The sequence below is a fragment of the Myotis daubentonii genome, chromosome 6 (assembly GCF_963259705.1).
Source record: "Myotis daubentonii chromosome 6, mMyoDau2.1, whole genome shotgun sequence".
NCBI lineage: Eukaryota > Metazoa > Chordata > Mammalia > Chiroptera > Vespertilionidae > Myotis > Myotis daubentonii.
The window spans coordinates 36,529,963-36,547,914 of NC_081845.1; the positions used below are offsets into that span (position 1 = coordinate 36,529,963).

Consider the following 17,952-nt stretch of genomic DNA (forward strand, 5'->3'; position numbering starts at 1 on the left):
CAGAGGCGGGATTTGAATCTATGTATGGCTGGCCCTACTGCCTCTGCCCTCTTAAGCTATATTGACTCCCTCTGATCCAGACTGATTAAAAGAACAGAAAATTAAAAATTGAGATTAATCTTAAGTCCCTTTATCTCTTTATTTAATGGAAAAGTTTGGTGGTGTGTGTGTGTGTGTGTGTGTGTGTGTGGTGTGTGTGTGTGTGTGTGTGTGTGTGTGTTGGAAAGACCTTCCTTTTCCGGCTCTGGGACAACTCAGCTGTTTATAGAGTTCCTCCTCCCAAGGGTCTGCCTGCCCTGGCCTCTGTGCAAGGCAGAGGGCCTGGTGTGCATCTGTGGTGTGCTCTGCAGATGGCATGCATGCTGCGTGCTGAAGTGTTTGCTGGGCGGCAGCAGCTCCTCCACACAGCTGGCCCATGTGCCTGGTAATGTTTGCAAGTTGGGTTTTATGATCCCACAGGCCACAGCCAGGCAGCATCTTGATTATGGGACTGTGGGCAGTGTTCGAAGCATGTGTTGAACACAGGTATTTAGGGCTGTGAGTGACAATTGTTTTTCAGCACAGTTGTGACCTTCCCATTGAAGGGCACAACGAAATGCCTGTCCTCCCCCTGGATGGATGTGATGGCATTTCCCAGGGCACAAGCAACACTGGAACATGGACCTGTGTTAAATAGCCCTTCCTGCGTTCCTTCCCTCCCACCACCCCCACCCCACTAGACTGCCCGGAAGCCCCATATGAAGAGGAAGGTCAAGACTAGGCCAGAATCTGTGAGGATGATGCTCTGCCAACAGCATTCTAGAGGCAACTTAGACACTACGTGGTGCTGCTCGTTCTGTTACCTGTACATTTCCTCAGCTGCAGCAGATACATCTGTAGATCTCTTTAGTCATAAACTCTGTGCTAAACTCTGACCACTCAGGGCCCCTGAGTAATGCCAGCACTCGTTATTTGAGGGCCTTGTGTGTAAAAGGGACTTTGCTAGGAGCTGCTGATATTACGAAGCCTAAGACTGCACAGGGGCAGGGGGCAGGCATGGGGAGGGACACTGAAGTTGGGTAGAACCAGGTGTGAAACCCACTCTGTCCTCTGGGGTCTCGGACAAGCTAGTTAACTTTGCCACAGCTCAGTTTGCTTATTTGTGGAAATATATTTTACCTACTTTGTGTTTTAATTTTTGCAAATATTAAGTAAAACAATAAATGTAAAGTATTAGCATAGTGCCCAGTGCATAGCAGATGGTAGATAAAAAATACTCTTGTTATGTTCCATATAGGACTAAGCTTTTGGATAATAAGCAAATGCAAGAATGGATTGTAGCACAATGGAAAGGCTGAAACAGGAAAGGGAGAGAGGAATCAAACATAATTCCCAAATAGTCTAATGCAAATAATCATGAGAATGGAGTTGCCCGTAACAGAAATGAGTGGTCTTATTTTCAGAGAAAGAGGGTGAGTTTGGGATTTATTGAGCTTGAGGTGGTTGTGGTACTACATCCATTGAGGTATTGAAGCCCAGAGAGATCAGTCCGGGTGCCCACTGCCACAGGTCCTCACCTTCCAGCCCTCCCACATCACTATGCCTCAGCTGACCATGGCCTCTCACCCCCATGCTACCTACACCCTCCCTAGGGTCTGATCCCAGCCACCTCCCCACTCCAGCACTGCACCTTCATCCCAGCCTCATTCCACAGCTGACCCCCACCATGCCCGTGCCAGGGCGCCGCAGAGACCAGCCGTCCGCCCTTTGGTCCTCACACTTGCAACCGCACCTGTCTCCTGCAACCACCAGCATGGGCAGCTGTCACCCAGCTGCACTTCCAAGACTCACAGCCCCTCCAGCCATCCGACAGACAGGAAGCAGCAGGAGAATTCTTGACAGACTCCGTTTTTTTCTTCATAAGCTTTCAGGAAACTCGGTGCTGACAGACATCAATTTAAACCTAACAAGTTCAGGTACACCTGGCTTATGTATAAGAATGACTTCTTTTCACCCTGGCCAGTGTGGGTCAGTGGTTAAAGTGTCAGCCTATGCACCGGAGGGTCCCGGATGCGATTCCTGGTCAAGGGCATGTACCTGGGTTGCAGGTTCGATTCCCGGCCCTGTCCGGGTGCGTGTGGGAAGCACCCAATCGATGTGTTTGTCTAACATCCATGTTTCTCTCTCTTTCCCCCTTCCTCCCCTCCCTTCCACCCTCTCTTAAAAATAATCAATGTAAATAATGTCCTCCGGTGAGGATTAACAAAAAGAAAAAACAAAAGAATGACTTGCTTTAGTGAACACATGTTTTTTTGGAATCATAATATACAAACCATAAAATGAATAAATTTGAAGTGTGCAACTCAGTGAATTTTTACATCTGTATATGCCCCTGAAATCCCCCACAGATGACGACAGGGAGCACCCCCAGCACCCTAGAAAACCTCCTCGTGCCCTTCCAGCCAGTAACCACCCAGAGGTAGCCACTGTCTTCAGCTGTCACCATAGATTCGCTTTGCCTCTACTTTAACCTATACAAACGAATCATAGGCTATACTCTTGTGTCTAGCTTCTTACCCATCATCATGTCTGTGAGATTCATCCATGTGACTGCACATAACTATAGTTCTTTTCTTTACAGTGCTGAGTAGTATTCCATTGTACAAATATATCAGTTCATTCTACTGCTATTTCTAGTTTGGGGCTATTATGAATTAAGCTACCGTGGTGGTAGATGTACGTCCTCCTATTTATTGGGTATTTTCGAAGGGATGGAATTGTTAAATCATAGAGCAAGCCTAACATTACTGTGCTATTCCCAGTGCTCTGTTCCCTCTGGGCTGGTGAGGCAGCCTGGGGAGACGGGAACCTGCGGTTACAGGTTAGGAGCCAGGGTTTGCACTAGCTCTGTCACTTACAGGGGTGCTGTCCCCAGGCAAATTACTTAACCATTTGACCCTCATTTTAGCATCTGTAAAATGGAGATTAAAAACAATTACCTTACATACTTACCATGAGAATTAAATGGGCTGTCGGTAAAGGTTCTTTGAGGGTTCTGAAATATAAAAGCCACTCTCATAATCTGATTTTTGTATGTTTTATGTATATTTTTCTTGAAAAGGATCTTTATTTTCTTACTTAAAAGTTTTTTAAGAAAATGACTATTGGTAATCAATACAGAAGAATCAATCTTTTAAGAGAAAAAATATTATTTCATTATTTGACAGCTCTCTCTCTCTCTCCCCCCTCCCTCCCTCTCTCTCTCATACACACAGTCACACACAAGTGCACACACCTCCCTGGTCTTCCCTGACTCGCTCCCATCAGGGTCTGTCACTTACAGGACCTGCCTCCTTAACCCTTTCCTCTCCTGATTTGAATCGTCACAAAGACAGGAACACAGAGCTGCTCTGTGTTTGGGGTTTATTTTAAGGTCTCAGTGAGGGACAAGATCATTGTTGTGGAAGCAAATGTCAAGGCAAGTTAATCACTGGATCTTCAGAATGTACATAGAAATGGGCATTCAGGACGTTGTATAAGACCTGCTCTAAGTTTCAATTTGTGTATGAAATAGAAAAAGAAAAACGCGTCTGTTCAGATGCTCTCAGTACTGAGGGTTTACGTTGAAAAGAGTATTATCTGGAGGAAATTTTACGTATAAATTAGACTGCAAAGAATTCATAATTGTTGCAGTTTTCATATTAATTATTTCATGTTAAAAAATTGTTGCTGCATAAATTAACACATTCTTTCATGGAGAACATATTTTAGAAAGATTTGTTACTTTAATAACTCTTTGTGTATCAGATATCCCAGATGCCTGTACTAATTAAATATAATCAGATTTTGGATTCAAAAAGCACAGTAGCCATTTAACACAAACAAGCAGGCAGCTAGGTTGACAAACACAGTCAGGAAAAAGCAGGTCCCTATTTCTTTCATATGTTGAATTTCACAATTCAGAGCTGTGAATTTAGTTCCTGTCCTTCCTTTGTGTTACTACGACTGGGGATTATCAGACTCAGAGCGCCAGCTTTCCAGCTCAAGGGCTCCTGCAGAATTCTTAATCAGCTCTTCTGAGGCCCCTGTAATCCCACGGCAGATCAAGGCTGATCTCGCCACGAGGGGCCCTCCCTCTGCCCCTGGCCGCACATGCACTTCTTGTTCTCTGTCAGCAACAGCATTGCATTTCCCACACAGTGTGCTGTGACCTGAACAGCAAATGTGTGTGTGTGTGGGGGGGGGGGGGTTAATTATTGAATTTAATCTAATTCTTCCCATGCTAGAGAAGCAAACCATCCTTTAACAGCAAGCAAACCCTTTCCAATGCAGCCATTGTTTTAAGTACTGAGCAGGAAGCGCGTTTGTTTGAACTGACCACACATGGGTCCCCAGGGGCTGTCTGGTGAGAGCTGGGGGTTCCCGCAGAACGCCTGCTGGTGGCCGGGTTGGAGCCATCATTCCTGCTGAGCGGACGGGTTGCAGCCTGAACCGAGCCTGGTTCTCATCAATCCTCCCAGGTCTGAGTTTGGTACACTTCTGTCGCTAGGGAGAAAAGCGCCTTCATTTGTATTCTGCCGCTTACAGTCCCGGCTTCCACCGCATTTCAAGAGAGAGAGCGACGCTTTGTGTGTCTACTGAGCCACAGCGGAGCTGCCGGGCTAGGTTAACCTCAGGGCTAGGGATCAGACTGCAGGGAGAGGGGGATGGATGGTACAGACCATCCTTTCCCTGGGAGAAAGGACTCAAAATGAAAAGAAAGGGATTTCAACTCACCCTTGCCTACCCGGCTCTCTTTTAGGCTTACCACTGTTGTGGGGAAGGGAATGGGCTCATTTTGTCCACTCCCACAGTGGGGCAGCTCCCTGACTGCCCAGGGACACAGATGGGACTGGTGTAAGCCCCGTCTCTGAGCAGAGCCTCTCGTCTGAATACCTTTCCTCTTTATCTGCCCTGGGCCATCCATCCTCCATGTATTCCAGTGGATGCCTTCTCCTTTGTACTGTCTAGAGCAGAGCAATTTTGGGGTTGTTTCTGAGTGGTCAAGAGCAAGTCGTTGGGCTCTGCGTCCCACATTTCCTAGTAATCAGCAAGAAGGAAGCAGATGGTCACCCCTGTGATTGTCAAGTATGTACATAGGAACTGCCGACGCCATCAAACATCACAAATGTCACTTGGCTTCCTTGTCTTGCTTTGCTGCAAAAGGAACTCCTGCCTTTGCATCGTCTGGATAAACAGGGACAGGCAGTGCCTAGGAAAACGGGCCCACATGTTGAAGCCTCTGTCTCTTCCTGCCAAAGGAGGGTGCACCGCAGGCTCCCTGGGAGGGGGGAGGGGGGAGGGGGAGAGGGAGGGGGAGGGGGAGGGGGGAGGGGCAGTTAGAAAAAGCAACCCAAAGTGGTTATTGTCTGTGTAGCCTGTCTCCCTTCCATGTCTTCCTAACTCCCGACCAAACCCTCCATCTGACTACCAGCTGTTCCCTCAACCTCAGTGCTTGTCCTTGCTGCCTGGCACACTTTGCCACATGATGACAGATTGACCCAGGCCGACTGCCCCTTCCAGGATGGCTGGATTCTTGGAATCATTTCTGTGTTGAGCTCCATCCATTTACTACTTGGGTCTGAGTTCTCACCACTGTGAGCAGCAGCCTAGGGGGCTCTGCACACAGCTGCCCTGCCTCTCGTCCCGGCTAAAAGTCCGCAACGCTAGGTTCCCCTCCTGGAGCTGTGCATCAGAACATTTCTTCTTCGGGTTCAGCTCCACCGGACTGGATCCGTGCTAGCCAGTCCATCTTTATCTGTACTATGCTCAGGCCTTGCCTCTGGTCCTTGGTTCTTGTCTACCTTGGCCCAGCCTGTCCCTCCTCTGTCCCACCCGTGGGATAGCACTCCTCCCTATTCCCTATCTCCTTTTTTCTCAGACACCCCACTCACCATTGTGCATTTCAGATGAAATATCTCACTCCATTGTACCATTTACTTGTCATTTAGTTTTTATCTTTAAAACAGGATGCTAAACCCTTAGGAACGTAAAGTAGTTCCAGCAGAATGTGGCACCAGGAATAACTGAAAAACACAGTTGTATTACTCCGGACACACTTAGAAAACGTGAAAGTCATTCCTTTGGCTGGTGTGAAAATTCTGAGCTTTGCCCTGCCAGGTTTTATTGGGTTTGAAATCATTGTTTTGTTTGCATAACCACAAAGTTCCCTACTTTGATTTCACTTCTTTCCCAGGATATCCTGTCCTCATCCTGCCACTTCCCCATGTAATCAGCTTCCTGTTATTAGCATAGTTTGTGATTTCTTTTCCTTTATTCTCAGGGTCACTTTAAAGTTGAGGTACTGCACATTATTTAATACTGAATGTAATGACTTGCAGTCTGTGGCTTCATAATTAAAGGGGGCTCTGGGTGGGTCTTTGGCTCGGAGAACCAGTATCTGTTATTGACTCTGATGCCTTTCCTCCTTGAAAATGCTGCGAAGGCAGCCCTCGTGTTCTCTGCAGGAAGGATTTGGTTCTGAGATCCTGCACTGGTTTTGTCTTCCCCACCTTGGCCCAACTCTTAGTCAGAGGGGATATTTTCTGAAACAGGGCTATGAAATTGGCCTGGTAACCAGGACCAAAAAAAAAAAAAAAAAATAGGCTTGACAGCCCAGCTCTCCAGTAAGAGCCTGTATTGTGAGCTGGGCCTTACCCAGGCCTGTCCTGGCCCTGCCCTGAGCCTCCCCCGGGAGAATCAGGGTCAAACTGCGGCATTTCCATGTGGCCACCTCAACCCAGGGCTCCGTGCAGTTCCTCTTCTCCTCTCTTCTGAGCCTCTTCTTCCTAAAGCCAGCACCACATTAGCTCTCTGTTGGGTTTGCCTGTGAGCTTGGTCTGCCTGGCTGCCTGGGAAGTCCTAGGGTAGGAGGTGACCTCCCTCCTGCTGTGCTGAGGCCTAATGACACTTGGTAAGTTCTCAGTGATGGGTTGATGAGTGTTTGGGGTTTTCTTCATCCTCTTCCCTCTCTTGAAGTTTGGAGAGCCTTTGCACTACTACCCCAAGAAAATAATATCTGGCATTTATTTAGCTATTACGAGTTGCCAGGTCTGTGCTGAGCCTCTCAAGTTATTTATAATTCTGACCACAACCTTATGAAGGTATCGGCATCCCTGATTTACAAATAAGAAAACTGAGACCAAGGGAGGTTTTAAATGGTCACCCAGGAAATCTGACATGCCAGCCAGATCTGCTGGACCCGGAGCTTCTTTCCTAAATGAGTCCCCTAGACCTTCCACAGCCACCCCTCAGCCCCCAGGAGGACCTCTTTGCATGGTCACTGAAGGGCATCCGCTAGGGAGCCCTGTTCCCTGGCCGATTTACGCACACTTGGTGGGTGCTGGAGCCAGACTTGAGAGCAAAAGTCTCTGCCACCCTCCTTCGCGCTTTTGAAATGCCACTGCCATCATCTTAATGTATGAAGGTGTGTAAAGTGCAGCAAGTAACCGGTCAAGGGAGAACTGTTTCTGTGTGAGGCAGGAGAAGGCAGATAGCCTGGCCGTTGGGGAGAGAGGACGTTCATTAACTGCAGTGGAGGGCCTGGGGGCTGGGGTGAGCCATCCTGATCTAATAGATTTAGCTGGTCATTCTGTTTTCACCTAAAAAATGAGAGCATCCAGTCAGACTGTCCTAGAGTGCGGTTATTAGTTTGTTACACTGCTGTACTGTCACTCTTCTTTGTTCAGTTTGATTTAATCTGTATAAAGGAAGAGAATTTCTTTGTCCATCAGAGTGTTAGATACATTGCTAGGTTGGCCCGTTAGCCAATCAGAACATCTGTTGAGCCGTTGTGGTCTAACCAGCCTCAAGCAAAGTACCATGGAGAAACATAGTGTAAAGCGTGGTCTCCAACGTAAAGGGCCTCCATTCTATTTAAAGAGATAAAATAACACATGTAGAGCTAGTAGGAAGACATGTTAGAGCATAGGAATGGCAACATAGTGTGTCATGTTTACGTGCTTGGGCTCTAGAGCCAGACTCCTTTGGTTCAAAACCCCATTCCACCATTCCCACCTATCCTGTGGCATATCATTTTATCTCTGTGTTCGGTGTTCTTATGTATAGAACAGGATTGTTATCAGTATCAGCCTCCTATGTGTAAAACACTTAGCATGATGCCTGACAATAAGCATTGAATACATGTTTAGCTATTGTGGCAGTTACTATGGTCAAGCATTCAACTATTGTTTACAGTGTTGGCCCCAAGCGCGTGAGAGAGACCAAGGAAGGCAGGAGTAATCACAGATGACTTCATGAAGGAGACTTGAGCTGCATAGGTGTTAGTTAAGCAGGCGGAAGGAGAGAAGGCGTTTAGAACAAGGTAATGTGTGAGAAGCAAGTATGATTATGCCAAGTGCAGGTACCGGTTATGGGGAAGCAAAGGAAACTAGAATAACTGTGTTTGGGGTAGCAAGGACCAAAGTTGAATAGGTATGTGGGCCCATGAAAACCAGGTGGGGGTTTTGATTTAATGCAGTAAGGAGCCCACTATATGCTTGGGGGCAGGGGCATTATGAAACTGAGGTTTAAAGCCATTCAGCTGACCCTGAACAACATGAGGGTTAGGGATGCGCACCTCCCATGCCATTGAAAATCCATGTATAATGATAGTCAGTGCTCCAAAACGCAGATTCCCAACTGTGGAGTTGACCCTTGAACAACCTGGGTTTGAATTGGTGGATCAATTGAAAAACCCACATAGAGGCGGGCCTGTGCCATCATCTGTGGCTGGATGGACAGTGAGCTGAAGGCAGGGCACCACAGAAGGAGGGCTTTCCGATGGGTGAGGACCCCAACCAAGTTTCGGCAGGGAGCTTAACAAGAAAGGGCACATCTAAGGGAAGTCTCAAAGAAGGAAAGCGTAGACGCTGGTGCTGGACCAGAGCAGAGGTTCAAGGACAGGGCCAAGTCCCAGCCCACTCTAGGCTTTCACCTTGGAGTCTGACAGAATGGGGATCTAACCCCAGAAGAGAGTGAGAAAGGGACTTCATTTGCATCCTAAAAAATTAAAGTGAGAATAAACTTTATAAGTTAGTCATTTAGTAACATTCTTTACCCAATAAAAGAATCTCCTTTATAACAAAGTATCTTATTCATAGTAAAATGATTTGATGAAAAGTCGATTTAGGTTCATAGTTGCCACGTTTGAGACTTTGTCACTTAGACATTTGCAGATCAAAAAAGAAGACTTCAGATGAGAGACAACGTGTGTGGCGTATCCAGCCCCATTCACATAGAGATGATGGGCAGGGTTAGTCGTGAGAGAGGGTGTTCCTCGGGGAATAAGCAATGAGAGAGAGAGAGAGAGAGAGAGAGAGAGAGAGAGAGAGAGAGAGAGAGAGAGGAGTCTGCAACACTGAGGTCCCTGGACACTTGTAATTAGAGGGGGAGAAGAGCCTACAGCAGAACAAAGGAAGTGCTCGCGGAGAAAGGAAGCACATCGGGAAGGACGTTTCTCATAGAAATGTCTGAGCTTCACGCAGGCCTGAGAAGGCTTTTTACTTTGTCCCTGAGATTATTAGTGTTATGCAAATGTGAAAGTGGGAGAAAATAGCATAAATATGTCTAGAGTCAGCACAAGTTAGACAAACACCATGACAGAAGTGACAATAGGAGTATAATCTACCCAGTTGCTAATTGCTAACAGACACCCATGGGCCCTGAAATGTCATGATGCTTTTTGAGAGTTTTGAAAAGTCAAAATGCTTTTCACATTCTGTCTCCTCACAAATCGTTCTCAAGGTAATAATGTTATGTTCCTTGTTTCAGAGATAAGGCGAAAGGATGAGGTGGGATGTCATCACACTTCTGCCCACACGCTCCAATGGCTTCCCGTCACACTTAGGGTGGCAGCCCAAGGTTTTAGTGTGGCTGCAAAGCCCACGAAATCTGTCCTTGCAGCTCATTCTATTATTCTCGATGGCTCTTGTCGCTGTCTGACATACATAATGGCCACTCGTTTATTTTATCTCCTTCCCAAGTAAGCTGCAGGTCCGTGAGAGCCGGAGGTTGGGTTCACCCAGCACTGAGTACAGGGCCAAGCATGTGGGAAAACTCCAGAAATACTGATGGTGGGGAGAGGGAGAACAAAACCGGCCCAGTTGGGGGAGGAAGGGTTGTTGTTGTTTTGTGGAAAAACTTTGATAACTAAATACATCCACAACCCTCTCCTTTCTCTTGCCGAAAGCATAGATGATTATTCACCTTATTTTAAATGGGAGAGACCATGGCCCCGTGGGTTGACCGATCGATGTCCAGTCACCTGCTTTCACCCTAGTCTATTAAGAAAAGGATTTCCTGCTTTCTTTTGCTGTGAGCACTCCCAAGGCCTCTGGCCACCTCATCTTTCCACTGATACAACCACCCCACCCCCCGGCTGCAGAGCTCACAGAGCAAAGTCTGGGGCTCCCTCCACCTCAGACAGTCTCAATCAGACCCAAAGAGGATCTAAACACTTCATTTGGCACCAAAAACACAGGCTTTTCCAGGAGTTTTTCAGCATCAGTAGCGTGCGACAGATGCTTTTTCTACTGTACTTGGCAGTTGTTAGCCTCTTAAAAGGGCTCCCAGCTGGTCACCGAGGACAAGGAGAGGAGGCCTCACCAGAGAGCAGGAAGTTGGTAATGAGCCCTGTAAGGGGCTGGGGTTCCGCTGTTCACTCAGCACCTCTTCATCTAGCTGCTCCTGGGCACCGGGCGCTGGGCTCGTCCTGGGGCGATGGTGGCCATCCAGAACGACCCGCTCCCGCTCTCAGGGACAGTATCTATCGGGAGTCACAGTTCAGGCAGCTCCAGGTTCCCCACTGTCAAAAAACGAAGCCATGTGTAAGCCTAAGCGGCGTAAAGCAAAGAAGCAGTCACCTGGGGCCCATCTTGCTAACGGACGCACAGAATCGATGGAGATGAAGCACAGGTGCTCACAGACAGCTCAGAGCTCAGGCGGCGTGACGCTGAGATGCTGAGCGTGGTTCCCTGGCAAGGAGCTTGTCGGGGCGCTCCTGCTGCTCTGGGTGTGCGCTGCTTCCAAAACGCTCACGGCAAAACAAACAGGTTCGCTATTTTTGCTTTCCGCCTTTTTTGGTAAAAGTGAAAATCCTCCTCGGATTTCTTCTGGTTAGAGAAAACGGGGACTAATGTTGGTCTGACATAATAGCAGAGTGTGTTAGCTCAAAGTTTAAGAAGGTGGGGATACCTGCCACACATTGATTGCACTTGATAGTAACAGCTACAAAGAATAAGACACTGTGGCAGCGAAAAGCTAAGGAACCTCTCTCAGTCCTGGTGCCGAGGCAAAGGTTCCCTGTGCAAGTAACCAGGAGGAGCAGGAGTTAGCCATGGGATGGGAGTGGGGTGAGGACTTCAGACAAAGAGAACAGCCTGTCCCATGGCCCTGCAGCGGGTAAGAGCAGTCAGAGGTCATAGAGGTTGGGAGTGGGGCAGGAGAGCAAAGGAGGGTAGGCCCAGGATCATAGAAGAGGCGGAGAGTGGGGAGAAGAGACCAGGGGGGCCCAGTTGGAAGGCCACTGCAGGAGTCTAGGCAGGTGACAGCGAGCGAGCGAGGATGAGCGTGAGGACAGTGACGTGGACTCCGCGTGGAGAAGGATAAAGCAGCAGGGGCAAAGGTGACTCAGTGAAGATGTGTTGAGCTCCTTCTCTAGGCGGGCTCTGGGCGGCTGCCTGCGTGCACCGCGAGGGACAGATAGACACAGCACCCAGGCCAGGAGGATGTCCGCATGCTGCTCCCATCAAGCAGGCAGTTTACAGCCGGCACCCTCTGAGAAAGAAGCAGGATTGTGGGGAAGGTAAATTTTGGATGTTGTATTTGAGAGGCCCTTCAGAGACGGCGAGGAGGTCAGGGACGTGGGAGGGAGGTCCCATCTGGTGTCGATGGAATTAGAAGAGCCATTGAAGCCAAGAGAGTGAGTAGGGTCCCTGTTGTCATATGACGCCTATGACCACTCATTTCACATCTCAACAGAAGTTAGAGAAACAGAATAGAATTTAGAGAAACTGTGTGAAACACTGGTATGTTTATCACTACAGAAAAGGATTCAGACTTAGGCTAACCAGTCCTCAGTACTATGCCAGGGAGGTAAGCAACTAAAGGACAAAGATTATCTACTTTTCTGGTGGTTCCAGACGTGGGCCCAGTGACAGCAATGAGTTTACCGTGGGAGGCAGTGAAATGTGGAAACTGGCAAGTCCACATATAAATGCTTATGTATCACCCATGGCCTTGTCTGTTGGCTTAAAAGAAGCCTGAACTGTTACCGGTACAGTAATTCAGTAAAAAATAAAAACTGGAGTGATAGTAATTCCTTTATTTTTTTAGTTCATCATACCTGCTTAATTTGCTACATTCCCTCCAATAAAGTGAAGAGGAGAGGAAATTGTGTTGGCATCTGAACCCACCCCCCACCCCCAACGGATAATTTCAAGAAGAGCGAATCAATATCAAGTTCACGGTAGTGTAGGTCTCCTGACACTATCTCCTCTTTTTCCACAATCCATACTGCTTAGAAGACTACTTTGATCCTGGCGTTATGCCTGCCACGATATCTGGAAAAAAATCTGAGGGGGCAGACCTTTACTTTCAGGAGAAAAGCATTGTTTGCACCCAGGAGTCCTTCCTCCCCGGTGCCTGAGCTTCCCTAACTTCAGCCAAGGAGAGAACCCACCCCAGCCTCAGCAGGGCCACCCGTGGACTCGCATAGGTGCTCACTGGACAGTCTTAGGGACGTCGTTCTCATAGACTGGGGTTTGCAATGTGCAACCTGCATGGCCGTTTACAAAGACACCTGCCCCAAACACCAGGTGAACTCCCCTGTTTGGAGCTACATCCGTGTCCTCAGGAAAGGGGGGAACACGATGAGGGGAAATCGAGGTAATGAGATGAATAAAAAAGTGAGCATAGAATCTATTTTGCTGAGACATTCATCAATGATTAACAGCTTATAGTGGCTTTAATTTATTAATCTTTATCTTCCTTGAAAAGGAAAATATGAGCTATCTTTAAAGAACCTTCTTTTGTCAATCATACCTGCTATTTTAAGAAGGAAAAGAAATAAGAGAAATTGAACAAAGACATCCTTCATTTTCTCCCCTCCAAAATGTATTAGATATAAATACATTAGGTAGAAAGAAAACTAGTACAAAATAAATTTAAGTGAGCTCTTGTTATTAAGTCAAAACACCTATCTACAAATGATTTCCTATCAGATTCTTTACAGCATTTGTTTTAAATTATTTTTTGAAATTTTATATATTATACTTCTTGTTGTAGATATGATAATGAGAAAATGAAGCAGACTAGCACACCTGGCTGATATATTGAAATCTGGGATTTTTTTAAATCTGAAATTATGAAATCTTCTCCCAGAAAATCCAGAATGCCTTTAATCAAATTTTGAATAGTATACTTTCAGCAACACACACCTTCTCCAATGTCAGTGATTCCAAGAAGGGAAGAAAGGCTCCTTGGCTTGTTTTATTTACAGGATTTGTGTCTGCACGTTGGAGAAGAATGTTCTGTTTGCTTCAGAGATGGACATAGATTTTCAAGAGATGGTTTAAATAGGAATGAATTTAATATACCTTTAATTCTCTGAAATGAAGTTTGGTCCAGGGCAAAGCCTGCTCTCAACACTGAAGGAAACCTATTCCATTAATCCCAGCAGCTCAGAGTCCAAAGCTGTGTGATCAGAATGCTTAAAGGTAGGAGGGACGGGAAGAATACTTTGAAAGAAACTTTAAAACTAAATGGCTGTTCAGAGAATACCAAGCCTCGTGTGGAGTCATGCAGCCCGTAAGGACAGAGATAAATAATTATGCTTGACAAACAGTTAATCACAAATAGTGCAGTGCATAAAAGAAAAAAAGTTTTAATGTGAAATGCCACATAATGAAATAGTAGGATTTTTTTTAAATTTCATTTCACACTGGCATAGAAGAGATGAGAAAGGAAAATTATATTGCCAGAAAATTCCAGTTAGATTTGCTAAAGATGTTATCATATACTGTGTTTAAAACAAAAATCTAACTGCTATAATTTATCATACCTCTGGTTATTAAAACCATATTAATTTAAAGATTTTAATCACTTGCCATTTTTGCACATTGTTGACTTTTTATAGAGGATACTATGGAAATTTCTGTTAACCTTTGTGTGATTTTTTTAGGAGCTCCTAAGTAAAGTTAACATGCTTTAAACATATAATTGTGTTTATATCAAATGAAACTCCTCGTGTTTTCCTTTTAGCTTGTTCAGTGAAACATGTGGAGCCGTTTTATCGCTGCTGAGCCCGTGTGAGAGCACAGGCTGCGGGTCCATTCACTCCCTGTACACACATGGAGTCGTAAAGAGCAGGGTGGACCTGCCCTTCTTTTGGATTAGAGAGAGGATTCTTTTCATGATTGGGAAAGTTTAAAAGAAAAAGTTCTACTGGCTTAGGCGTGAAACTTGCTCCTTGGTCTTGAGAAATCAGAGACTCATAAGACAGTCATGGAGGCAAGGCCGTTCTTTAAAAAGACAAACATTAGAGAGTAGTCTCTCCGGCAGGCAGGAGAGAGGTAGGGAGATCAGCAAGGGCTCTCACAGCCAGGAGGAAAAAACTGTCCCAGAATTAAAGACGGCCGCTCTGCTCTCCGGGAATGGGGACGAGAGGGAGGCAGCCGGAGGTCAATCATTTCTCTGCTGTGGTGAGAGGCCTTAAGGAGGTGGAGCCCATAGCACAAGGGCTGCAGCAAATCGTCTCCACCCGGGAGAAGCATGGTGGTTTGGTTTGGTTTTTATGCACCAGGTGAGAACTATGGTCTTCTATACGAAAGGATTCATGAGAGTAGCATTATGATTTAATGCTATGTGTAGTTATTAAAATGTAACATTATTCCAAAGCAGTGTGTGTGTGTGTGTGTGTGTGTGTGTGTGTGTGTGTGGCTTCCTAATTCACAAGTTAGATTCACCTCCAGACGAAACCTATGGCATTCAGTGTAGCCACAGATTCAAGTTCTAGAAGCCAGAGCTTAAAGGTGCTTTGAAGTACCACCCTTTGATAGGAAAATTAAACTGACTTTGCTTGCGGTCACAGAGCCAGGACTAGACCCCACAGCTTTTCAGTCCTGGTTCATTCCTGCTTTCACCTCCTGCCCGTCCTCTCTGTGGACCTGCTCCTGGGAAAGCGGCTTCCAAGTGCTTTTCCTCCCCAGCTCGGTGGGATGCTCTTGGTTTGATGAATAACCAGGTGCTCTTTCTGCAGGTGCAAAGTTCCCCATTAAGTGGACAGCCCCCGAAGCAGCCCTGTACGGGAGGTTCACAATCAAGTCTGACGTGTGGTCGTTTGGAATCTTACTCACAGAGCTGGTCACCAAAGGAAGAGTGCCCTACCCAGGTAAGCGCAGGACCCAGCAGAAATGGGCCTCTGATTGGATGTTCTTTCAACACCATTTGGGGAAACCTCACCCAATTTGCCTGCAAAGCCCCATCCTCACCTTCCTGCTGAGCATGAGTTTGAATAACATGGACAGGTACTGAGCCAGAGAGGAACAGAACTGGGAGCCACTGTGGTATGTAGACAAGCAGCCACCGTGAATTGGGTGCCAGGATTAATGTATTAGCAGCTGGTATGAGCGCTTCTGTCCGCCCCAATTTGAGGAATCTCTCCTCTCTCAGTAGGACTGTGTCTGTGTCTCCCAGAACAGAAATGTCACTGGCAGATCCTCTGCTCCACTAGTTTTCAGACTCTTCTGGGAAAGAGAGGAGAAAGCCCCCACTGCGTTTTGATTGCTCTGTAGCACTGACCCGTGGAGCCACGCTGGCAGGAAGATGCCAGGACCCGTTCTCTCAGCAGGCCCGGCTCCAGATGGCCAGAGAGGCACATGCGAAACGCAATTGGAGGCCACTCACTGCACATTTTGAAACAGTCAAAATATGCTCTGCAGAAGCAAGTATAACGTAAAGCAATTGGAGAGTCTATTGTCCTGGAATTTTCCTGGGAATCAGATTCATGGTCTCCAAAGAAAGCCCAAGTTCAGGTTATTCACGCTTAAATTCATTAATTTAGACAAATGGTGACTTAAAGGACACTCATGCCATTTCACCTCCACGCTTTAGTGGTTCTAGTGCAGGGACGATCTGCTTTCTGAAATGTTAAGGACATATTTTTTTAGTTACTGCCAAGTGAAGAAAGAACACAGCTCCCCTCATTCCCTACCTTAAAAAGAAAAAAAAAAAAAAAGCAGTGGTGAAAACGATAGTGGAGATTAATGAGGAATGGAGGTCTCTTGCAAATCCTGGATTTGTCATCGTATCTTTGCAGTCAGAGGAGCCAGTGGGCCCAGATTAATTTGTAATCCCTTTGTTCATTTCTTAGGATTGTTTCTGGTCATCTTCAAAATGCAGAGAGGGAAAGAGGTTCTCTTTCTGGGTTGGTGTGGCCTCGAGACTCCTGGGAGAGCCAGGCTGGCAGAGTCAAAATTGACAAATGCCCCGCCTCCAAAGCTCCAGCACTGGGCGGTTAGAGTGGCTTGGAAGTCGGTTTTACTGCTGCCCCTGCGGTGGCTGCCCCTGGTGTGCACAAGTGGGAGGAGCCACCAGCGGAAGAAAGGGCTGCCCTGGAGGGCCTGGAGCACAGCAGGGGCGCCTTTGAGTAGTTGCTGGAGGGGGTAAATGTGCAGGTCTCGGGATTTTGCAGATGTGAAGGCCCCTCAGTTTTTATTGTGTGAGTTTTACACTCATTTCTCCCTGAGCCCCCCAGGTTTATAATCACCCGTGTTAAATGCAGCTGGGGGGAAAGGTTAATGTTGCTTTGCATTTCTTTGAAGCCTTTCCTTCCAGTAATACGAGCTGCTTTTTGTTTCTCTGGTCGCGCAGAAGCCCAGACAAAGGGGTGGGGGCGGGGCCTGCAGAAGGAAGGCAGGTGTGTGCTGTGCGTGGGAGGGAGAGTCGTGATCAAGTTTGGTTTTAGCATAATGAAGATGGCCTCGTTTTACGCTTAGACTGGGATTCCTTCATTCAGCATAGCGCCAGAAAATGTGGGCTGTGCCGGGCATTTTGCAATACCTGGGAAATAAGTACAAATAAGAACGCATATTCTCAGCAAACTGATTAAACGGTGGCGTGGGGCACTGTTTTAGGTGCTGCAGATAAAGCAGTGAGCAAAGAACTAAATGTAGTCCCTGCACCCACAGAGCTTTTGGTCACATGAATAAATATGCTTCAAATCCAGGAAGAAATCTTTGCTTTTTGTTACTTATTTATTATTAGAGGAAGTCATCGCAAGGGATGGATTACTTGAATTTACCCACTGTGGCCCCAAATCTTCATTCTGATAGTGGGGTCTGGGACACCCGATGCAGGGATCTGCAAACCACAGGTTCTGAAAGGGGCCCCTCACTCCGCAGCCTGTGAGGATGGCAGAGCAGTTTGACATGAGAACTAAGCCCACTCTGTTATGCACAGCTACATAGGATGAGCAGCTGCTGATATGCAAGGGGCTTTGATAGCTACCTGACTGCGAGGGTGGCAGAGAGAGGGGGCTGTGTCTGGGAGGCTTCACATAGAAGAAGGCAAATAGGGCTCCCTCCTCCAGTGGAGTCGAAGGAGAAGAGTCCCAGAGAAGGGTGGGCATGTGGAGAGGCGCGGAGGCCTGGGAGGAGGCGCCAGGTCAGGAGCTGCTGGAGAGGAGTCTGGGAAGAGGCTGCAAGGCCAAGAGCAGGAGGGCTGACTGAGCCCATCCCAAGGGGCCTCTTGCACGGCCCGCCCCGGGGCGGGGAAGCACATAGGCTGCCCCTCACCCTCAGAAAGCCACAGAAACGTGTTCCCAGGCCCGATCCTCTCCATGGTGCTTCTTGTTTTTGTTTTATAACATGGCTCTAATCAGACTTAATTGGGCTCTGAACCTCACAGTAGACTCTTCTTGAGGGAGAGGCTTTTGCA

The 17,952-nt window shown here is 47.1% G+C and overlaps 1 protein-coding gene across 8 annotated transcripts in view; it reads left to right on the top strand.

Moving 5' to 3' along the window:
- The window catches only part of FYN (FYN proto-oncogene, Src family tyrosine kinase), a 212,583-nt gene that overhangs the window by 184,702 nt on the left and 9,929 nt on the right, over positions 1-17,952 (top strand). For 7 of the 8 annotated variants that reach the window (XM_059700667.1, XM_059700666.1, XM_059700671.1 and 4 more), the window contains one exon: positions 15,275-15,406. The exons of the other annotated variant lie outside the window; for it this stretch is intronic. In XM_059700667.1, coding sequence (XP_059556650.1) covers positions 15,275-15,406 — 132 coding nt within the window. The remainder of the gene's footprint in view (positions 1-15,274; positions 15,407-17,952) is intronic. 8 annotated transcript variants of the gene reach the window in all.